This window comes from Lynx canadensis, chromosome F1, assembly GCF_007474595.2.
Source record: "Lynx canadensis isolate LIC74 chromosome F1, mLynCan4.pri.v2, whole genome shotgun sequence".
NCBI lineage: Eukaryota > Metazoa > Chordata > Mammalia > Carnivora > Felidae > Lynx > Lynx canadensis.
In genome coordinates, this window is record NC_044319.2 from 28,971,645 (window position 1) to 28,994,113 (window position 22,469).

Genomic DNA, 22,469 nt, shown 5'->3' on the forward strand with positions numbered 1-22,469 from the left:
CCGAGGTAATTCTTTGGATGAAAGGTGTGAAGTCAGGCTGGATCTGCTTGACTTAGGGAATGGAGTTAACACAACAATCACATGAGCAAGAGATAGTCTTTTGGGCTTAATGGAGAAGAGAAAGGTGAACAGAGAGGTTGTCTGAACATTTCTGGCTTCTTTGGAAGATAACGATGAAGAAACTCCCAGTGAGAGCAGAACAGTAAAAGCCACTTTTGCTGTTGTTTTCTTCTTGTGTTCTCCATGGCAGTGTCATCCCTTGAATTTGGTGGGACATGAGGGTGTAAGTACATCTCACTATTAGTTAAGTAAATTATCTTTAATTTGGTGGCAAGGCTTTTGCGTCAAGCATTTTGTAAAAGAACAAAATGACGGTAGGGCAGTTCCCCACATCTAACTGCCTGTTTGGTGAAGAAGAGCACAGAGTTGTGATAATAAATGCATTAGATTCATATATTTAAAACTTCTTCAAATGTAGAAAGTTGCTGACTTCCATTAAATGTGCATTCTCTTCATTTTCTATCATCCGTTCTAAGTGTATAAAGTAAATAACAAAATAAATATTAAGATAAAAATAAAGGTAAATAGTGTTAAGGTAAAGAAGGAGGCAGTGTTGCAAAGAGGGAGAAGGAACAAGATAAGATTCTAAGTTCAGGATCAGCCAGTCACGTAAATCATCGAGCTTCACTTCTTTCCCCTGTAAAAGGGGGGGGGGGGGGGGGGGGCGGGGATCAGAGAGCCTACGCCATCAGGCTGTTAATGAGGTTGAAACGAGAGGATCTATTTAGAAGTTACACAGTGTTCCAGTTCCACCGCTACTGCTTTCTTGAGTGGACAGGATGGTGCAGTGAAAAAAGCATGGGAATTCAAGGCCCATAGACGTTGGTTTGAATTCTGACGTTGCCATTCACCTTGTGCGTCTTTAGGTGAGGTCTTCTCATCTCTCTGATCCTCCGCGTCCTCCGCTGTTGAACGGATTTCATCAGCTCCCTCTCGTAAGATCAGGTAGAGCTCATGGGCTCCACCAAGAGGCTTGAGGGCTGCAGAGCTTGCTGGTTCTCGAACGTGGACGTCCGGCCGGCCGGGGGCGTGTGCTCGCGTGTGCGGATCGTACGCCGCGGCATCCGCAGCCTCCCTTGCAGCCAATGACCTTGCTGCTTCTCTGTTCGCAGCGATCCTCCGCAGCGCCGCACCGGGCATGGACACCTTTCTCGGCGTCTGGAGGAGCACGTGCGGTAGTGTCATCACCCAGACACGAAGCTGCTAAGGCCATCTCAGGGGCGTGGGCGCCGGGATAGGAAGGCGGCGTCCGAGGGCCACGCAGCCATGCCTTTCGGCCTGAAGCTCCGTCGGACACGGCGCTACAACGTCCTGAGCAAGAACTGCTTTGTCACACGGATCCGCCTGCTGGACAGCAATGTGATCGAGTGCACGCTGTCGGTGGAGAGCACCGGGCAGGAGTGCCTGGAGGCCGTGGCCCAGAGGCTAGAGTTGCGAGAGGTAACAGTGGGTGTGGGCGGGCATCTGAGCCAGAACTCACTCAAGGGACTGGCCACCTGTCTCTTGGCACCTGCCGTGCTTTGCAGTCCCAGCCTCCTGTTTAAGAGGATCCTGTTGTCCTTGGCATAGGCTTGATGTCACAGCGTCAGTGGATCAGGAGGCCTGCTCCAATGCCGTGACAAGCAGGACCCCGCCTGGGGTGGCGGCTTCCCTTTTGTTACCTTCTATGAGGAGGTTGGGGGGGGGGGCGTGTCACGTCCAAAGTCATTGTCTCTCTTTACAGCCGTGGAGCGGGTTGGCATTCCAGCTGAACATCTAGGAGAAAACGCCCACAGAGGGGATGGATGCAGCTGCTTTTAGTTTTTGTTTGTTTGTTTCTGTATTTTCCTCTTCAAAGAGGGGAAAAAATTGAAAAAGTATTTAAAGCGAGCATGACCAGCGAGGCTTTTTGTGGGCGCATATAAAATGGGCGTTTTGTTTCTTTCAGGATTCCCCATGACCCTCGTTTTCTTTCTGCTGTCTGTGAGCGTTTTAAGTTTTTTTATTTATTAAAAAAATTTTTCTTTTAATGTTTATTTATTTTTGAGAGAGAGAGAGACAGAACGCGAGCAGGGGAGGGTAGAGGAAGAGGGAGACACAGAATCCCAAGCAGACTCCAGGCTAGGCTCTGAGCTGTCAGCACAGGGCCCGACATGGGGCTTGAACTCCCAAACGGTGAGATCATGACCTGAACCGAAGTTGGACACCCAACCACAGAACCACCCAGGCATTCCTAGACTTCTTTGGGCTTAAACAAAGCCAGGGTTGACCATGAAGGCAGTCATGTTATCACTCTTTTTTTTTTTTTAATTTTTTTTTCAACGTTTATTTATTTTTGGGACAGAGAGAGACAGAGCATGAACGGGGGAGGGGCAGAGAGAGAGGGAGACACAGAATCGGAAACAGGCTCCAGGCTCTGAGCCATCAGCCCAGAGCCTGACGCGGGGCTCGAACTCACGGACCACGAGATCGTGACCTGGCTGAAGTCGGACGCTTAACCGACTGCGCCACCCAGGCGCCCCGATGTTATCACTCTTTAAAAGGAACTCTCCTAGGGCAGTATGTCCTTTATAAGAAGCAAGCCCTTAGTCTTCCAGTCTTAATTCTTTGGTGAGAACCCTGCACACGCATATGCGTCCTGAGAGCCCCGGGGCAGAGTGGCCAGTGGGTCAGGTGGTATAATTCAGTGGTTGCCAGCGCAGAAGGGACTGCAAGCCCCTGAGATTTGAGGAGCAGAAAAAGCTCTGTGGCTGTCCTGGGCCCTGTGACCACATTGCCCATTACCTCAGGGTGCTGGTTTGGGAGGTGGTGCCTTCTGGAGGTGATGGTGTTTGATGTCTTCCACAGCCCTCATGACCCACCTTCTTCCACATGCACAAAGGAATTGGGGTCGGGGAAGTTCTTCTCCCCTTGGCATCCTCCACAGGCCAACTGTTGTATTCTTGGGGACAGTTTCACCTGAGTCCTTCTGTCTCCTGCCGGTCTTCGTGTTTATACTTCGGTTTCTGTGATCAGAGCTTCCTTTGAAGTTTCTTTTCCTGTATAGGGAGACTTTCCTGTTGCACAGCTACATGTGGCTTGGTAGCTGACCCAGCAAAATAAACATGGAAAAGGTTCTGCCTTTGCCCGTTGAGAGCTGGTTCCTTTTGGCTTATGAGTAGCACATTGGGGTATACATATTTAAAAATATGCATGTGCATGGGCATAAAGGAAAAACCTTAATACTGGAGGTTGGTTGGTTAGAAGACTGGTCTAAATTTCTTGTGAAAATGTTTGTTCTAGGTCGTTTACGAAAGATATGCACTGGTTCCACTTTTGAGTATTCTCTGTAACTCACGGGGGAGTAACTATTCTTTGCATATACTGGGAGACAGCAGAGCACGTGCTGAAGGAGTTATAGGCTCGGTCTTTGGCCTCCTGGACTTGGGTTCAAATTATAGTTGTGTCATTTGTTAGGTGTCCTTGGAAAAGTTACCGTGCTTCTCTGGGCATCGGTTTTCTCACCAATAAAGTGGAAATAATGATAACCTTACTTATCTTATGGGACTGTTGTAAATATTAAAAGAGATACAGTATGGAAAATGCATAGTGCTGCATCTAATATTGACAACTGTCCCAATTAAATCCCCATAAGGTTTAATGAAAATCTGAAAAAATTTTTCATTGAAGAAGATCTTGAGCAACTGCAATGTGCCAGGCACTGTGTTAGGACTTGATGAGGGAAGATAAATAAGGTGTAATTTTGTCTTCAAGATATGCACGGGTGAGTAGGGGAATCCAGCATTTAAATAAGCAGTTAAGGCTGAATGCGATCTAGGGGCGCCTGGGTGGCTCAGTTGGCTAAGCACCCGACTCTCGGTCTTGGCTCAGGTCATGGTCTCATGGTTCATGAGTTTGAACCCCTCATCAGGCTCTGCGCTGACGGTGTGGAGCCTGCTCGAGATTCTCTTTCTCTCTCTGCCCCTCCCCACTCTCTCTCTTTCTCTCTCTCAATAAATGAATAAACTTAAAAAAAACAACAACACAAGATTAAATGCAATCCATGCTAAAATGCAATGCAGGTGCAGGCCGGAAAGGCAGTAGCTCTTCTTAGACTTGTGCAGTACACAGTCTGTGCTGCTGACCACTGCGGCCCCCGGGGGGGGGGGGGGGGGGGGGGGGAGGAAGTTTCAGTGAAGGATGAACAGAGCCGTCACTCTCTGAACGGGGACTTGAAGGATGCACAGGACTTCAGCAGGTGGCAAAGAAAGCAAGGCCATCCAGGGCCGGGGGAACTGGAGTCTTGAAGATCCAAGGATGCAAAAGCAGGTGCCGTTCTTGGGGGCCAAGAAGGCATCTCTGTGAATCCCCAGGCAGAGTCTAAGGTGCATGCGGAGGCGGGTCTGGAGATGTGGATGGTAATAATTACTCTCAGCAGAGTATTGCTTCTCTCAGTGAGAGGGCAAAGGTCAGACCCGGATTAGCCCACAACTGTGTTGTCACAAAAGACAAAGCAGTGAAGTCTGGATTCTGCTGTCACGTGTCTGTTGCAGTGTGATTGATCTTCTAATGCGAAGGTGGGGTTGACATTTAATGCTGGCTTTATTTTGACATGCTCTAAATGGGTGCATTCACATTAGAGCAAATCACTTTCTTTTTTTTTTTGATTGTATGCTTTTGTTCTGTGACAGATGACATGGAAGGTATGGCCTTTTGTGAAACAATGCTATAGCTACTTTCAAACGAGAGGATGAGATCACGCAACCTCCTACTTTGTTCTTCATTTGCACACACACACACCTGGAGGAGGAGTGCATTCTTTCCCCAGAAGCAGGAGGAGGAGGGGATGGACACGGGGTCTGCTCTACTCGCTTGACTTTCTTTTTGTATTTGGGTCATTTTCCAAGTAGAGTTGATGGAGCTTGAGAGGAGAAAGTGGAAATCTATCTAAAATACAACAGAATGTTGAGTCTTTATTAAGGCTTGGAACTCAGATCTGGTGGGTATTTGGCTTTGCTGTTAGAAGGATTCTGTAGTTGGGGTGCCTGGGTGGCTCAGTCAGTTAAGTGTCCAACCTTGGCTCAGGTCATGATCTCACAGTCTGTGGGTTCGAGCCCCACATCAGGCTCTGTGCTGACAGCTCAGACCCTGGAGCTTCTTCAGATTCTGTGTCTCCCTCTCTCTCTGCCCCTCTCCTGCTTGTGCTTTGTCTTTCTCTATCTCTCAAGAATAAACATTGGGAGGCCTGGGTGACTCAGTCAGTTAAGCGTCTGACTTGTGCTCAGATCATGATCTTATGGTTCGTGGGTTCAAGCCCCACGTTGGGCTCTTGTGCTGACAGCTTAGAGCCTGGAGCCTGCTTTGAATTCTGTGTCTCCCTCCGTCTCTCACCCTCCCCTGCTTGCACTTGTCTCTCTCTCAAAAATAAATAAACATTAAAAAAAATTTTAAAAAGAATAATTGAACATTAAAAACAAAAATTTAGAAGTGTTCTGTAGATGTATCCTAGACATTTTAAGAGCTTTATCTTAGGAAAAGAAAGTTAACTTTGATTTAATTCTTGATCTACATTAATTATAATTTGTGTTTTGCCACTTCATTTAGTCATTTTAAAAATGGATTTTATTTTTTAAAGCTGTTTTAGCTCCATGGCAAAACCGAGTGGAACGCAGTGGAACATACCTCCTGCACCACCCCCCCCCACTCCTGTCCCCTCCCCCACGCCAGAGTGGAACATGTGTTCCAGGCGATGAGCCCACATTAACACATCATCATCACCCTGATCCATCGTTTACATTAGGGTTCACTCTTGGTGGTGTTCATTGTGTGGGTTTTGACAAATGTATAATGACATGTATCCATATGGTAGACTTTATGAGGCTCACATCTGGTTTTGAATGTATCGATGTGCTGCCATTTCAAATGGCATTTAGAGGACCCAGACCTGGTTCGTAAGGTCAGCAAATACAATCAAGCCCCAAGGGAAGCTGAACATGAGAGGGTCCCTGATCCCAGAAACCCTAGAGCTTAGAGAATAGGACAAACAAGAAACAAAGCAAAGGGAACAGTCCGTGCTGAGGTACAGAAACAGGAAAGCACGTGGAATTTTCAGGGAAGGGCAGAGTTCATTTTGCACTGATCTGTTTGTGTGTGTGTGTGTGTGTGTGTGTGTGTGTGTGTGTGTGGAGGGGTGGGTGGAGAGGTCATGGCAGGGAGGGTAGGAGTGTAGAAAGGCAGGCAGGAGACTGCTTTTGAAGGGTTTGATGTATCTAGCCAGGGAGTTTTAACTGGCTCCTGTAGGACATTGTGTCTAAAATGTGTCACAAGAATAATTAAAATAAATCTCCAACTTTTAATGTCACATACTGTGCTGAGTGCCCTCCCCATATCAGTTCATCTGATTCTCATTTCAACTCTGTGCGGTGGCTTCTCTGGCCATCTCCATGTTACAGACGGGGCCATCACAGCACAGGATGACCTTCTGGCCGTGACCGGGCTTGTCCTCAACCCCAGGCAGGCTGCCTCCACTGTTCGAATTCCTGGGCATGTGTAGTGGCAGAAAAGGAGTGTAGTAAAATGCTTTGGGAAACACCTCCATGAATGCTATTTTTTTTTAAAGGTGTCGAACTCAGTGTTTCACAATTATTTTAGCCTTCTGTAAAATCCTCTTTGAATTGTTTGGAGAGTAAAATGCTGCCGTGAGATGGGGAGACATCTAAGGGCTTCAAGGCAGAGTGTGACTGACATGAACACCTTGCATTTTCGGAAAAGAACCAAATAGCAGAAAGAGAATGAGGATTGGGGTGACAGGAAGGACAGAGATGCCAGCTGGGTGAACTTAATAACCTGGCTACGGGAAATAAAATGAACTCCTTAGGAAAATTTTTTTTTTAATTATTTTAAGTTCAGAAAAAAAATTGGGTATGAATTTCTGGCAAGGAACTTTTGTTAAGGGAAAGACATAAGATGACAAGGCTCAGAATATAGTTAAAACACGTTTGGATTGGGGCGCCTGGGTGGCGCAGTCGGTTAAGCATCCGACTTCAGCCAGGTCACGATCTCGCGGTCCGTGAGTTCGAGCCCTGCGTCAGGCTCTGGGCTGATGGCTCAGAGCCTGGAGCCTGTTTCCGATTCTGTGTCTCCCTCTCTCTCTGCCCCTCCCCCGTTCATGCTCTGTCTCTCTCTGTCCCAAAAATAAATAAACGTTGAAAAAAAAAATTAAAAAAAAAACAACAACAACAACAAAAAACACGTTTGGATTAATGGATGTCACCCATTTCTCCAAATGAGATGTTAGGTGGAACTTAGGTGGAAAAAATAGAGCTGTTATGTTTGCAGAGGGGATGGTTATCTGGAACCCCGGCTCCTTGTGCCCTTCCTACCTTCCAATACAGTTTGAGAATCACTGACCTGGGATAAGATAGGAGTAGTTAACATAATGTGTCTTATGACTAATTCTCACATTTTGAAAATAATTGCACAGAGAAGCAGCAGGTTTCACGGCTGTGAGAACTGCCTGAGTTTGAGTCCTGCCTCTGCCGCTTATCACCAGTGTAATCCTGGATAGTTACGGAACTGCTCTGTGCCTCAGTTTCCTCATCTGTAAATGGAGACGGTAAAGTAGCAACCTCCATGAGTTGTTGGAAGGGTTAAAAGAGTTAGTTTTGTTAGTTGTTAGTATTACAGAGCCTGGCACTTGGAGGCACTCAGTATGGCAGTCTTCTCTGTGACACATCTCATGGGCTCTCTGGACTGTGACACAACCCTTCCAAAGATGGGGCTCTGACCCTTTTATAAATCTGTTGGTTTCATTTTTAGATGGCTTGAATTATTAGAAGCCGTGATCATACATTGAGCCAAAACTCTTTCAATTCCTTGCATAGTTATTAAGATTGTATAGTCCACTAGGATAGCCACTGGCCACATGTGTCCATTGAATACTTGAAGTGTGGCTAGTTTGAACTGAGATGTGCGGTAAGTATGAAAATACACATCGGATTTTGAAGATCTAGTATGAAAAAAAAGTTAAACTATCTCATCATTTTTATATTAGTTACATGTTGGAAGCCTACTGTTTTGAATACACTATTTTAAATGAAATTTAAAATTAATTTCATTTCTCTGTACTTTTTAAATGTAGCTGTTAGAAAATTTAAAGTTGAAGATGTGGCTTACGTTATATTTCTACTAAACAGTGCTAGGAGCGGCAAGGAGGCCATGTTAATAGTAATAATGACTATCAAGAATTTTATTGGGATATAAAGGATTCTAATAAAATGTAGAAATCTGCTAGAATTATTTTCTTGAGGGATACTCCTGACTCTGCTTTTAATTAGAGAATCATAAATGGAGGAAGAATAAATAATTTCACAAAGGTACCTTCATAGTTAAACTCTATTCAAGACAGAGAATCTATTCTTGAGAATGCTGAATTTGATAACTCTTGGACCTCCCTTAAGACTAGACTGACAGCTCTGGTTTTTAAAGGAGCCTAAAAAAGAATCCCTGATCATTTCATAGGGTGGGTGATTGTCCTCAGATTTATCCCCTTGTTCTTTTGCAAATTTATATTTTCGTTTGAACTCAAAGGTGATTTATGCCAAGCTGTGGGCCACAGTAGGAATGTCCCACATTTTGCTATTCTCGTAACAGCTAGAGTTTATAAAGATACTGAATCTTGACTAGCTTAAGTGAACTTACATTAAGGATATATCTATGGTCTGATTTTATGCTAATCTTTTGGGCATTGGTAACAACGTAATGTGCAATTATAAGAGAATTCGGTTAAATGGAATACTTCATTTCCTGGCCCTGTCTGATAATAGTGGAAATTGCTGTGTTTTGGAGCCTGCTTCCCCTTATCCATATACGTTTGTATTTGCAGTGGACTAAAATAACATTGATTAAGAATCAGCTGAAGAAGACTGCGGGAGAGATGTCTGGTCTCTGAATTTTGTATTGCTTTTTGTCTGTATAAAGATTATAACGTGAAATCTTACTAGCTTAACGTCCGTTCTCTGAGGCAACCTGGCACCCGTGTCTGGTTTCTAGATACAAGAGACTGTAGGTGAAGTAATTTCCCCCGTCTTAACTCGTAAGTCTTCATCTTTTTGTATATTTTGAGTGAGCTGTACAGCCTCGGAAGAGTGATTTTTTTTTTTTTTCTTGGTTATGAGGTTTGCTTCTTGGTCGATGTGACTCTGCAGTGTCTTTTCCTCTACTTTTGTGAAAGATTGGCTAGGAAAATGAAGGGGGTGCAGTTGTTAATTATAGACGTGTCAGTTCCAGAAATCCCAGACCTACCCAGAGTAGAGGTTGATTGCACACAAGTTGTTTTTTTACAGTCATCCAACTGATGTATAGTGGTTTATTTTCCAAAGCCGTTGGAATGTAATAGCGTGAAGTGCCGTTTCAGAGCCTGCTTATAGTCATCTTTTGAAGTATTTTCCATGCCTCAGTGAAAGTTTTAATGCCTGTATGTAATTCCTGTATATTTTATGTGGAGCTACACCAACTCTCTGTTTCTTAATTTACAACTGAAGCACTGGGTATGACAGGCAACCAATTACAGCGTAATGCAAGATATTTTAAACGTTTGCTTCTGGATGATTAACTCTCCAAAACGCTTGAGATAAGATCATGGATTTAATCCCTGGCCATTGCCAAGACTGCATCTGTAACCCTTGCAGATAGCATGAAAGATGCGTCTTTGGTCACAAAACTGGAAAAGCAAAATCCTCAAAAAGAGTCTTCCCCTAGTCACAGCTAACGTGGGGGATTCCACTATCTCTGCAAATAAATGAACAAACAAATCAGAACACCCCCAGACTATTTTTAAAGGCCTTTATTCACTAGAATCTTTTTCCTGGTGCTTGGATCTTACTTTGGCACTAAAATATTCACACACAAATCTGCCGCTTAAGAAACTAGCATATTTTTGAGTGCGCGCATACATTTATGCTTCCTGTGTTAAAATGAGAAACTCCAAAGCAAATAGACCAGGAAACTACTCTTATGAAAATGTCATGTTAGTGCGTCTTTCCTTACACTGTTTCTTAGTAGTGCATTTTTAGTCATTGATTCACAGATGGGGTTCCTCTCCCTGGGCACCGGTTCGTCTGTCTTCTTTTTTCTTCACTGCAGTGAGCTCACTGCAGAATTCAAGGTAACCAGACCCATTTTCTAAAGAAAACTAGAGAAATAAAATGGGATTAATAGCTCACCCAGAGGGTGAGGGTTCGCCAGACCTGGCTGATGTTTGGAGCTTCAGAGATTAAACAAAACTGTTTGGGGGTATGTACTCGGGCAATATGATGGGATCTTTCTGGCCACGGAGGAGGTGGTTTCTGTTTGGAATCATCTACCACATTCTCCTAAATCATGGGGCAGTGGTTAGCAGGGAAGCTCAGCTTTCAGAATTCAGCTGGAGTTGATGGCAAGTCAATTATGAACCAGCCTGGTGTGGTCTCAGCTGGGCCTGAGGGGATTAATGGTCCTTTGGCTAATACACAGGAAGTTGATTGATGCACTTGTTGGTTTAAGGGAGAGGTTAGTTTCTGATGCTATTTCCTGAGAGGCACTGCGTAAGATACGGCAGAATAAACTCGTGCTGCATCGTGAACTTAAATAGAGCAGGCTAAGAACTTTGAGACAGAGTCTTTCTCCTCTGTTGAATCTCCAGGGCAGGGATATAGCTAGAGGAAGAATGGGGTGGGGGTGGCAGGGTGGGAATAGAGAAGGTGACTTTGGGCATAGCTTCACAAAATGGTGTGGGGTTAGGGATCTCATAAATGGACTTTCCTTCCCACCAGATAACTGAATTCAGCACTTAAAAAAAAAAAATGTTTATTTATTTATTTTGAGAGAGAGAGCGCCCTGGAGAGCATGCACGCGAGCAGGGGAGGGGCAGAGAGAGGGAGAGAGAGAATCCCAAGCAGGCTTCGCAATGTCAGCATAGAGCCCGATGTGGGGCTCGCTCTCACAAACCGTGAGATCATGACCTGAGCTGAAATCGAGAGTCGGAGGCTTAACCGACTGAGCCACCCAGGCACCCCTGAGTTCAGTGCTTCTAAAACTGGTTATTCTGGCCTCTTAGGTAGGAACTGTATCTTCCAGGTTACCCGCCTCTCTCAGCTCTGACTTATGCTGGACACCCCATTTCTTGAGTAGTAATATTGTAGTAATGTAGTTACTCCATTGGATAAATGCATGGTAGCTCACTCAGGTAGTCTGTGTCCTCGGGTGGGGGGGGGAACCAAAACTCTTTTTTTTTGGCAAAATTGATTATGGGATGTTTATGCATTTAATGTGGACCGTTTCTAATTTGAATGTTACTAATTTGAGTGACTGTTGTAATTTGAATGAAGTATGATCATGAAATTATACCCTCTAATGTCAGGACTGCTTTTAGTGAAAGTTAATAAATCATGGCTGGCCTGTTAAGCAACTGCAAAGCTTGTCCCTCCCTTTCTCCACCCAGGCTTATAAAAGGGCTTCTTTTCCAAAGAAAATAACTATTACGTAGCATGTCACTGTTTATATATATTACCTCATTTATTATATGCAGACTCATTCCTAGCCACCCAAAATGCAGTGACATACCCTTACACAACACTGTGTCCATTTGGAATTCAGTATAATGCAGAACTGCCTTGAGCCCTTTTCAGACGGTCTGTTAAGTACCCAGATTACCTCATTTTAAGGTTAGCTTAAGCCTACATCATAGATCCCCTAGGACAGCGTCAGAGCGATGTTCCAGTGTCCCATAAACACCTGTAAGACTAAAGCACATCTGAGCGGAGGGACAATTTTGTGATGATTTTTCTTCTTACATCTTTTAGGTTTTTATGTTACTTACGGGCCTTCCAGCTTCTACTCTTGCCTGCTTTTTTTCATTTATCTCCAGGTAACCTCTATCCTCTAATTCTGTGGTTCATAGGCATGCCAGGAGTGCTGATGAAGAAGATTTCTTGAGGCTTGCCTGCTTTCATTTACCGATGGTGACGATGATTGATAATGATAGTAGCAGCCACAGAGAGCACCATTCCCGAAGCAGTTAATTTACACGTGCCATGCGCACAGTGGACAGACACGATGTCCCTGATACCCCTCACAGCCTGTGCATGATAGCAGTACGACCCCGTCTTATAGATGGGAGCTCTGACCCTCTGGAGCCTCAGGAATTTGTATAGGGTTATTAGGACAGCGAATGCAAGCGCCCGGAGGTGGGTAGACTTCACAGCGTCTTCTTTCTACTCAGCCGCATTTCATTTCTTCTACGTCATCAGTCACCGTAGAACAACCACCAGGCTCACCGAAGCTGGGAAGTGAACAAAATAGGGTCAGAATTCAGGCAGTTTGTCCAAGTTGATGGAGCTATAACCTTGGTTCTGTGTGTTGGCATTCTGTTGCTCAAGGGATGCATAGATTGCTTATGTGAGCTTGCGCTTTAAAACATCATGGAGTAGGGGCGCCTGAGTGGCTCAGTCAGTTAAGCATCTGACTTCAGCTCAGGTCATGATCTCATGGTTCGTGAGGGTTCAAGCCCCATATTGGGTTCTGTGCTGACAGCTCAGAGCCTGGAGCCTGCTTCGGATTCTGTGTCTCCCTCTCTCTCTGTCCCTGCCCTGGTCGTGCTCTCTCTCTCAAAAATAAATAAAAACGTTTTTAAAACATCATGGAGCAAAGCTGGAGAAATCATTGCTCCCATCTGAAAGTACATGCATTTGAAAATATCCTTGAGAGTGTTTTGGTCTGTAGCCTTAAGTAGGCAAGGACATGCCTGGTTTTCTAGGGAAGTCAGAATCAAGACTTCTGGTACAGATTTTGGTAGGGTTGTGGCAGGGATTGATCTGTGATACCGCTGATGGGACAGACAGCTGGAGTGGGAACATCAGCACAAGAATGCCTTTGGAAATTAAACATCGAAATGAAAACGTTCTTTTGAAGGCAAATTTCCAGGTGTGCTGTAAACTGTGCTAAGCTATAATTGAAATATAAAAGAAAATTTCAAAAGCGGTGATCTATTTTTTGGTGATTGTTGTGCTAATCCTGAAATCCTAGTGTGAATTAATACAAAGACAAGATTGGATGCATAAAAGTACCTGTTTTAATCATTTAGCACGTTGTTCAAAACTAAACTGGTTGAGGCTTCAAGTGTAAGGGTGAAAATCTTACTTTCATCTATCAAATCCCACCATAATCTGCCAAGAACAGCCACCAGGGGCTCCCCTGGCAGCTGCGAAGACATCCTTCCATTCTCAAAGCTTGATATGGGGGAGAGATTTGCTGCAGTTCATGTATAATGAAGTGGTCGAGGCTGATGTTTTTGAAAGTACTTCATTAAAACTCAAAAGGAGTGAATCAATTTTCCGTTGAAATCTGGTACTGTATGGAAATATCCTGCAATGTGGAAGCTTTCATTTGGCAGAAGGTTTTGTCTTAGGAGTTGAGTACCAAGTTACTTTGCAGCAGGTGCAAGAACTGTGTTTGCCTTTGCCAGCATGTTCCACGTGAGATCATGAGGCATTCAGAAGCCACAGGAAAGTCGGCCTTGAGAGCGTAGGAAAAAAGCCAACCCTGTCCCCACCCCTGCACCCCACCCCCTTCCCAAATACCGGTGCATCAGTACCCACATGTACCAACAGCAGCGATGGCTATGAATACTATATCGGATAGCCCCTGTGGATTGTGTGCATGTGGTTTCTTTTGGCCTGTCCTAAAGTCAGAAAGTAAATGCTGGATCCTCATGTCCGAACTGGGAAACCAAACGTGGCGTAGGGCGTCAGAGTCTTGCTCTCCTGTGCAGTCTTGGGGGTACCCCTGATAAACATAGACTGATGCTATTTTACTCTTTCGTCTAGACACACTACTTTGGCCTTTGGTTTCTCAGCAAGAGCCAGCAAGCACGATGGGTGGAGCTGGAGAAACCTCTGAAGAAACATCTGGACAAATTTGCTAACGAGCCTCTGCTTTTCTTCGGAGTCATGTTCTATGTGCCAAATGTGTCATGGCTTCAGCAGGAGGCCACAAGGTAGGTGCATTTTTTTCTGTGTTGTGCATAAGGGCGTGGATCAACTGTGAGGCTTCAGATGAAGTAGATGAGCTGGCTGATTTGGGGGGTGTGTAGGTGTAGGTGGGTGTAGTGGGGGGGAGGGTGGAGTAGTTGGGGATTGTTTACCAGTTGCTTCGCAGCTTTGGAATCGTTGTTTGAATCCGTGGTGCCAACCCCGGTGGTTCCCTATGATGCTAGTCAGGTAGCAGTGATCCTGAGCCAGTAGAGCATTGTGCCTGGCAGCATAGAAGTATTAGTTGGAGTCTATGGGTAGAGTAGATGGGCTAGAATTTAATAAAGAATTAACCATCTACGGGGCGCCTGGGTGGCTCAGTTGGTTGAGCATCCGACTCTTGGTTTCGGCTCAGGTCGTGATCTCACGGTTTGTGGGTTTGAGCCCCGCATCGGGCTCTGTGCTGATGGCATGGAGCCTGCTTGGGGTTCTCTCTGTCTCCCTCTCTCTCTTCACCTCCCCTGCTCGCTCACTCAATCTCTCTCTCTCAAAATAAAAAAAAATAAGCATAAAAAAAAAAGAATTAACCACCTAATACTTCTTTGTTCTACTCTTGCCCTTAATATGCTCCCAAGCAAAATGTAGCATCAGACTTTGGATTTGAGGATTAAAAACATAACTAATGATGGGAGCAGAGTTGAGGAGAATGTTGAGAAGGGTGAGAGTTTTGCTTGTCCTGGGTCATAATAGGAGGAGACAGGGAGCCATCGGTAGAGAGGAGACCTGGGATTGGTCCCACCCTCCTGCTCATTGGCTGTCTTGCCTGGAAGAAACCACCTGCCATCTGTGAAGTGGTATTTTTCCCTTATCTGTAAAGTGAGGGGTTTGCATGTTTCTAAAGTCTCATAGTCAGTGATTCCATGAATGAAGCAGTTGGTGTTGGTTGGTATTAGTACGGTTCGCTTATTGGTAAGGGTTTTCCATTAAAATATGCGGAGGGGTTGTCTTCTCATCAAATGGTTCTTTCTGGTAATAAGGAGAATTACATCAAGCTTCTACTTTCCACGTTTTTCTTGGCTCATGGCATTCAGAGTACTAGGAAGCAGTACCAATAACACACTGCAAAGTAGGAATATTGTATTTGATTATTGCATGTGTGGTTTCTTAGATTTAAAATTTTTATTTTATTTATTAAAAAATTATTTTAAGTTGATTTGAGAGAATGAGAGAGAGAGAGAGAGAGAGAGAGAGAGTGTGTGTGTGTGTGTGTGTGTGTGTGTGGAAGGGGGAGTGGCAGAGAGAGGGAAAGAGGGAATCCCAAGCAGACTCCACGCTGACAGCAAGGACCCCAACTTGGGGCTTGATCCCACGAACCCTGAGATCATGACCTGAGCCAAGACTGAGAATCGGATGCTTAACTGACTGAGCCACCCAGGTGCCCCAAGATTTGAAAATAGGAAGCACTTAAAATTTTTATGTCCATTTTAAGGTGATAGTTTCCATCTTCTTTTTTTTTTTTTTCTTTTTAAAATAAAAACTATTGTTAAATAGGTGGTATTTCTGTCAGCAGAGGCCATGAAATAGCTCACAGCCTGACCAGAAAACCTGTGTTCCATCTTTCAGGTATCATTCATTTGAAGCACTTGGTTGGAAACTGTTGTGCACTGTTTTCTGTTTTTTTTTCACTTATGTAGTTTCTTTTCTGTGCATGAAGTTATTAACTCCTCCAAATGGGACAGTTTCCACTGGCTTCTGAATCTTCCTTGACTACTTTACAAAGTGTCGGGAACACGGCATTAGGTTAATAAGTACTTGCTGATTCATGGCTCTTGGACTGTGAAATGCAAGGCAGTGGGTAACAAGGAGGAAACACAGACTATAAATTAAAACATATTGGGCAAAGTTCAGTCTGTAGGAAAAAAACGAAGTGTTGTTACTCTAGACAGACATATTCTGTAAGGTCAGTTGTTAAGGAGAAGAAATTGAAATAAAAGGTAAGGGACTCAGAAATTGTCCTTTATGAAGTTAAAAAAGGTTGTTTAAGCTTAGAAAAATGAAGGCTTAGGGCCCCTGAGTGGCTCAGTCAGTTAAGTGTCCAAGTCTTGGTTTCGGCTCAGGTCACCATCCCATGGTCTGTGAGATTGAGCCCCACGTCGGGCTCTGCACTGACAGTGTGGAACCTGCTTGGGATTCTCTCTCTCCCTCTCTCTTGCTCTCTCTCTCTTGTGGGGGGGAATTCTATGTTAACTCTGGAGTGCAAAATTTGGGCCAATAATAAGTGAAGTGCAAGGAGTTGAAAGACTTTGGTTATTTGGCTCAACATAAGAACACAGTTTCTAAGAAGTAAAGCCATAAAAAGGTGGCACAAGCACACCTATAACAGGGTGAGTGCCCTGGTTTATGGAAGTGCTGTGGCACTGAGTGGGTAGATGGGGTGGTGTCTTGGAGAGGAGACCGCCATATTGGGTAGGATGTTGGACTAGATCAATGGTTCTCAAACAGACCAGGGCTTGCTATATTGTAATTACCTGGAGCATTTATTATAAATGTGATTCTAGGGCTGTAACAGAAGTCTAAATTGAAATGTCTAGGGCTGTGGATCAGGCGTATATATTGTTTAAAATAAATGATATTCTTCGGGTGGTTCTGATTTTCATCCCGACTTGGTAATTAACAAATTAGTTAACCTCTAAAGCTTTTTGCGGTTTCAGATTTTCCAGGTAAGTAAACTTAATGCCAGATTATTTGACTGTCAATATTTGCATTCACAAGCTGAAACAAAAAGTGTTTTGAATCTCAAAAATTTGAGTTATAAAGTAGGAATTTTGATGGTAGGGGTTATTGAGACTGGAGATTCGGTAGGACTTCTTTCCTTTTCCTTTAGAATTTCTTTTTTGCTCAGTTAGCTTGGTTCATTTAAGATGAACTTTGATAAGGAGAGAATGAAATCTTTTCCAGCTGAGGTTTTTGAAGCAAACTCTGTTATTGTCATTTGATCAGAAAAAGTAACAAAGAAAACAAAATGTTGAAGGACATTTTTTAGGCTTAAACATGGAACTAAACTGTATATGTGTTAGGTATGACCTTCTCTTTATGGCAAAGAACGTTTAAAGTTAGGAGCTAGGTTAGCATGAGGAGTTGGGGGTTTTTGGTTTTGTGGGGTTTTTTTCCAGCATTACAGAAATTCTTGTTGCTCCAAGGAACCCTAAAACTGGAATGTGCCAAGGGACATCAGAGCAAGTGAAAGACTTTAGTTGGGGAGATGAGAAAATAAGCGAGAGAAGTGGTGTAAGTAAAGAAAGGAGAATTGATGGAGAAGGAGGAGAGAGAATGACATATACTTGGGAAGTGACCCAGGTGTGATTCGTGAGCTGTACCATGGGTTGTAGGCATATAGACTGGAGTGCAGAGGAGCCCTGGTTTGGACAGAATGACATTTTAAAATGAGCAAGGTTCCTGGGTTTGATGTTGGACACAAATAAATGAGCTGAACTCAAGGTGAAGAATGCTACCAGGGCTTCTTAGGAGCCTGTGGGGATCTGAGCCTTCTTGGGAGGTTTTAGAAGCATCAGGGTCCAAACTGAATACTGAAACTGTCTTCCAGGCAGAGCAGCCAAGGAGAAGCAGCGGTGATAGGGCAGGATTCCAGAGGAATGTTTCACAGAAGGCCCCAACAACATGCATTAGGAGCGGGTTAGTGACTAACTCTTAAGCCATTTGCTGTTGCCCGTGTTACCAGGCGTCTGAGGTGGAGATGTGCTGCACCTGGGATCTGCAGTGTCTGACACAAAACAGTTAGTCTTTGTGATGCCCCGCAGAGTAAGATATTTGCATAGATTAGAAATAGGAATCCGTCTTTCACTGTGGGCAAGCCCTCGGAGGAGGCAACCATTCAGCCATCTGTGCTTAAAAAGTAAGCCTTTGTCTGGAGCCAACCAAACTCGTTTTCACCCAACACATGTTGGCAAAGGTTTGGCTACTTCTATTTGAGAAGAAAACAGGTTCTATAGCATTAGTAGGGCCCGGCCATGTCTTCTTTCTGAATAAGGAAAAAGAATTTAGAATTAGCACTCTGGTTGTTTGGGGGGATGGGGTGTTTGTGAACGCACATATCTCAAGATACATAGCAGTGGAAGGAGGATGTATTTAAAAGTTTGTGCTTCATTTCTTGTCCCCAGACAGTTCCACCCTTGAAAACTTGCAGGTTAATAGAGTCCTGGGAACAGCACAACAAAAATTTGAGAATGATGTTGATTGCACACTGTTCAAGAAGGTGATTTACTTTCTTCAAATGATCAAGTCCATATTTTTTTAAGTAGAAAACTGAGAAGCTCTTTTTTTTTTTTTGACATTAATTTTGACGAACTGTGTCTCGTCTCATCTGGATATGATTTTCGGAGAACAAATGTCTTCATAAGAGAAGGAAACCTGCCGAGGTACTATGATTGAGTTGGAGAAGAAATGGACAATTCAAGCCCTACATTTAGGTGATACTTGAACAAGAAGGCAAAAGATATCAAAAGGAGAATTCACATAGGCATACACATGGAAGGAAAAAAATCTCGGTATTCTTACAGAAGTGCAAAAAAGCTGATACAAAGGACACTAGTAGACAGATGGAAGATGAGTCATGAAACCATAGGAATTAAAGAGATTAAGACCAGGGTTTGTTAGCCCCACTCCAAAGTCTAAGATACATTACCTTGGGGCTTTAAAAATGTTAGTTTTCCCACTTTGGTTAAAATGACTCAAGGGATGGGACCACCGTAATTTTTTCCACTTTGCTCCCCCTGTTTCTTTCCACGAGCTCTGCTGTTCAGTGAAGGGACTCTTGCTCGCGATTCCTCTCTCCCCATTATGTTCTCCTCCTGACTCAAAGGAAAGATTTTTGTAATGTGTTTTAATGATTTGCATAGCAACGGGCTCAGTATAAACAGAGGGTTTCAGATTTTTCTGGCCACAGAAAGAAGAAAGATGGTTTGTGAGAGGTGGAGAAATTCGTCCTCAAACAGAAGGATACTTAATAATAGCAAGGGGAAGCCAGAAGAGTGCTGGCCAAGGTTACCGCTTTTAGTTTCGCTCTGGGGTTTTTCCAAGTCTTCTCTCCAGCGAGGAAGCTCCTGTTTAGTTTTTTTCAATACGAAAGAGAAAATGTTGAAAAGAGTAATTTTTTTCAGGGTGAATTTAGGCTGCAAAGTGTAAGTTGCTGACCCTTCGGTTTCTAAAATTTTTAATTCTCAGACACTTTTCTTTCACCAAAACATGTTTGTCTTTGCACTGCTCACTGTTGAATGGTACATTTGCATGGTGCAAAGAATCTTCTGATTGTCCTGATGAAATCAGATGACCTTTCCTTCTTTTCCAGGACAGGTTTGTAGCCTGCCTGTTGGGGGGAGGGGGGTGGCTGCCCACCCTCCTGGCTGTGTAGAAGCAAAACCAGGAAGCCAGTGCTCTAGCCAGCACAGCTGCTCCCCTCGCCAAGGACAGGCTTAGCACATCTGGTACATCTAGTGGATATTCCAGGGCTGTGGGACCTGTTCCAAGCTCCCTCTGTCGAGTGGGTGCTTCCTCTGTGTTTTCTGAGCTTCTCAGCCTCACTAGGGCTCCCTACTTCTAGGCTCATGGTTCTTCTGTGCAGCTTCTCAAGTACTGGTCCATGAGGCTGAATGCTAGCCCGCTAGGTTTGGCTTCCCGTTATTATCAAAAGGACTTAGGAAGTACTCGATCTCTGCTTGGGCCCATATAGGGCATTCTTCAAGGTTAAATGAAGTTCCTGCCTGGGAAGAACTTGCTGGACGAGATGTCATTCCATTAACTGGGAATAAATGCCCACGTTGAAAATTGCACTGTTTAGGTACTGTAAAGGGGGGGGGGGTGCGTTTCTTCGTGACGGTGAGTGACAAGGGAGTTAGGTTAGTAAGTTTTTAGACTATCATGGGGGCTCTTTCCCTCCAGTTACATATTTGGGCATATGGCATTGATGGCAAAGCCAAATTAGTTGAAACCTTACAATTCCCATCAAGGCCAAAATGGTATTTTGATTTTTTTCTTTAAGTTTCAGGAAGTAGTTCCAGTGACCTTACAAAAGCTTTCTTCACCTTTCCTTTCTTGTAAATACCAGTGCTGTCCCCGCTTAGGCTCTTGCAGTGCGCCTTGAGTGCTATTGTAAACAAGTCAGCGTTCACCCAATGTTTAAAGTGTCTCTTTTAAAAGCTCTAATTATGGTAATGTTTCCATTTCCTTTTACAACACCATTTATTTTGTTCCTCCGGTTCTTTGAGTTCTTTTATTATTTTGAAATGTCATTTTAATGGCTATTTAAAGTTTGCCCTTGGGCTGGGAAATAGGGACTCCCTTCAAGTCAGACTTAAGATTCAGCATGAGTCCGCCTTAGATAATATAATTTGCTGAGAATGGCAAATCCTCTTCTGGCCAGCTCCAGCTGGTGAATGGGAACTTGTTTTCTCTCTCTCTCTCTTTCTCTGTTGATAGTTGAGAACAGAGTTGTTTCTGCCAGATATTTTAGATATTTTAAGATGCCATTGATACTAGGATTTAACCTTAAACATTCTTCTGGGTGGGTAATGTATCGTTTAATGGGATCAAGAGAGGAAAATGGCTGTTTGTAATAAGCAGAAAAGTCTTGAAGGGAAGAACTGCTCCCCAAAAGATTAGTTGATGAAAATGTTAGTTGTCATTTGCACTATTTTGCATTTCAACTATTATGAAACACCTTTCCCTGTTAGGCACTTTGCCAGTCAGAGAGAATGTGAAATGTACACATCTCCACAGTCCCCCTCTTTTGCAAAGAGCTGTATCTCCAAGCAGCTTTTAATTTCATTTCCATGTATTTGATTTATTGCAGTTTGAGTTTGGCCTTACAGCAAACGTTCCTGACCCTACATACCTCCTGGAGAAGGCTTTCTCACTGTTTTGGTGAAAGCCAGAGGGCCTGGCAAGACTCTTTCAAAACCAGGGCCAGCTTCATGGGCCTGTGACCTGTGCAGTGAGTTACACAGCCCTGTGCTCAGAAAGGCCGTTGCCCCTGGCTTAATGCTCTGCTGGGGCCCTCTTGGAGTTGCTAACAATTTTTGAACCACGGACCCAGCATTTTTATTTTTCACTAGACTCTGTGAGTTATGTGGCCAGTCCTGCCCAGGACAGTGTCCTCCTTGCATCTCTATTCATTCTCTTCTTCTTGTTTTGTTGTTACCTTGTTAGTTGTTACTCTTGTTTTGTAGTTACTCTTAGTTAAGGGTGGATCTGGGTCTACAGTTACAGGTGTGATCAAAGAGAAAAAGTAAATTAAAAAAAAAAACCCAAAACCCTGCCTTGGAACAATAATAAAATTTTCGCTATCTATGCAAATAAGAAAATAGAAACGTGACCCTGGTAACCATTTCTGCTCCTGGACGTGACTCACTGGAAAATCCTACAGTCTGTTATAAAATAAATTTAATCTCCTATAGGGAAGCTGATTGATGAGTGCCTCTCATTCCTCAACTAGGATTTCTTCATGGTTTATTGTGAAAAAAGGACTCTGCAAAGTTTATGTGTCTCTTAATTAAATCAAGAGTACGCCTTAGCCACTGCTTCATTGTTCAAGTCTTCCAGATACATGGAGCTTCTTGTCCAACTCTCTAACCCCCATGCTCCAGGAAAAAGAGTTTGCAAGATATGCAGGGATGTTGTTAGCTATTTAGGCAACCTACTGCCACTAGAAAAACAAAGTGTAGACAAATAAAATGAAGTTAACACATAAACATAATCTGTGGTTTTGGGTTTTTTTGTTTTTTTACTATTCTTTCCCTTTAGGGGAGAGAAAATAAATAGTAATAAAAAGTCAGAATATTTTAATAATATCACTTGACATTATTATTCATTGTAGGTGTCCTATAATGAATGGAAAAATCCAAATTTCAGAAGGAAATAGATCAGAAGTGTCATTCATATTTCAAAAGAAGCCTTCATGGAATTCATGGAATGCTAGGGTTCTTTAATGCACCTGACATTTGATTTTCACCCTTTACAAAGCAAGATGTACTTATGTATGTTTTAATCATTCGTAAAGCAAAGTTTCCCCCCAAATAGGTGAAGTAGAATACCCAAAAAACCTTTGCTTTTAAAGTGTTAAAATTACCTCATTTGCAATCATAGGTTAATGTGTATTTGATGATGTATCCTGAACTTTTCGAAAGCAAACAAAAATCATGCTCCCGTTAAGCCATTTTGAAAATAACTCAATTTCTTTTTTTTTTAATTTTTTTTAATGTTTTTTTATTTTTGAGACAGAGAGAGACAGAGCATGAACAGGGGAGGAGCAGAGAGAGAGGGAGACACAGAATCTGAAACAGGCCCCGGGCTCTGAGCTGTCAGCACAGAGCTCGACGCGGGGCTTGAACTCATGGACCGTGAGATCATGACCTGAGCCAAAGTCAGACGCTC

General features: G+C 43.5%; 1 protein-coding gene across 4 annotated transcripts in view; it reads left to right on the plus strand.

Moving 5' to 3' along the window:
* The window catches only part of PTPN14 (protein tyrosine phosphatase non-receptor type 14), a 179,934-nt gene that overhangs the window by 70,728 nt on the left and 86,737 nt on the right, over window positions 1-22,469 (plus strand). For all 4 annotated transcript variants that reach the window (XM_030302033.1, XM_030302034.1, XM_030302030.1 and 1 more), the window contains exons 2-3: window positions 1,173-1,500; window positions 13,881-14,050. In XM_030302033.1, coding sequence (XP_030157893.1) covers window positions 1,327-1,500; window positions 13,881-14,050 — 344 coding nt within the window. In that variant the 5' untranslated portion in view covers window positions 1,173-1,326. The remainder of the gene's footprint in view (window positions 1-1,172; window positions 1,501-13,880; window positions 14,051-22,469) is intronic.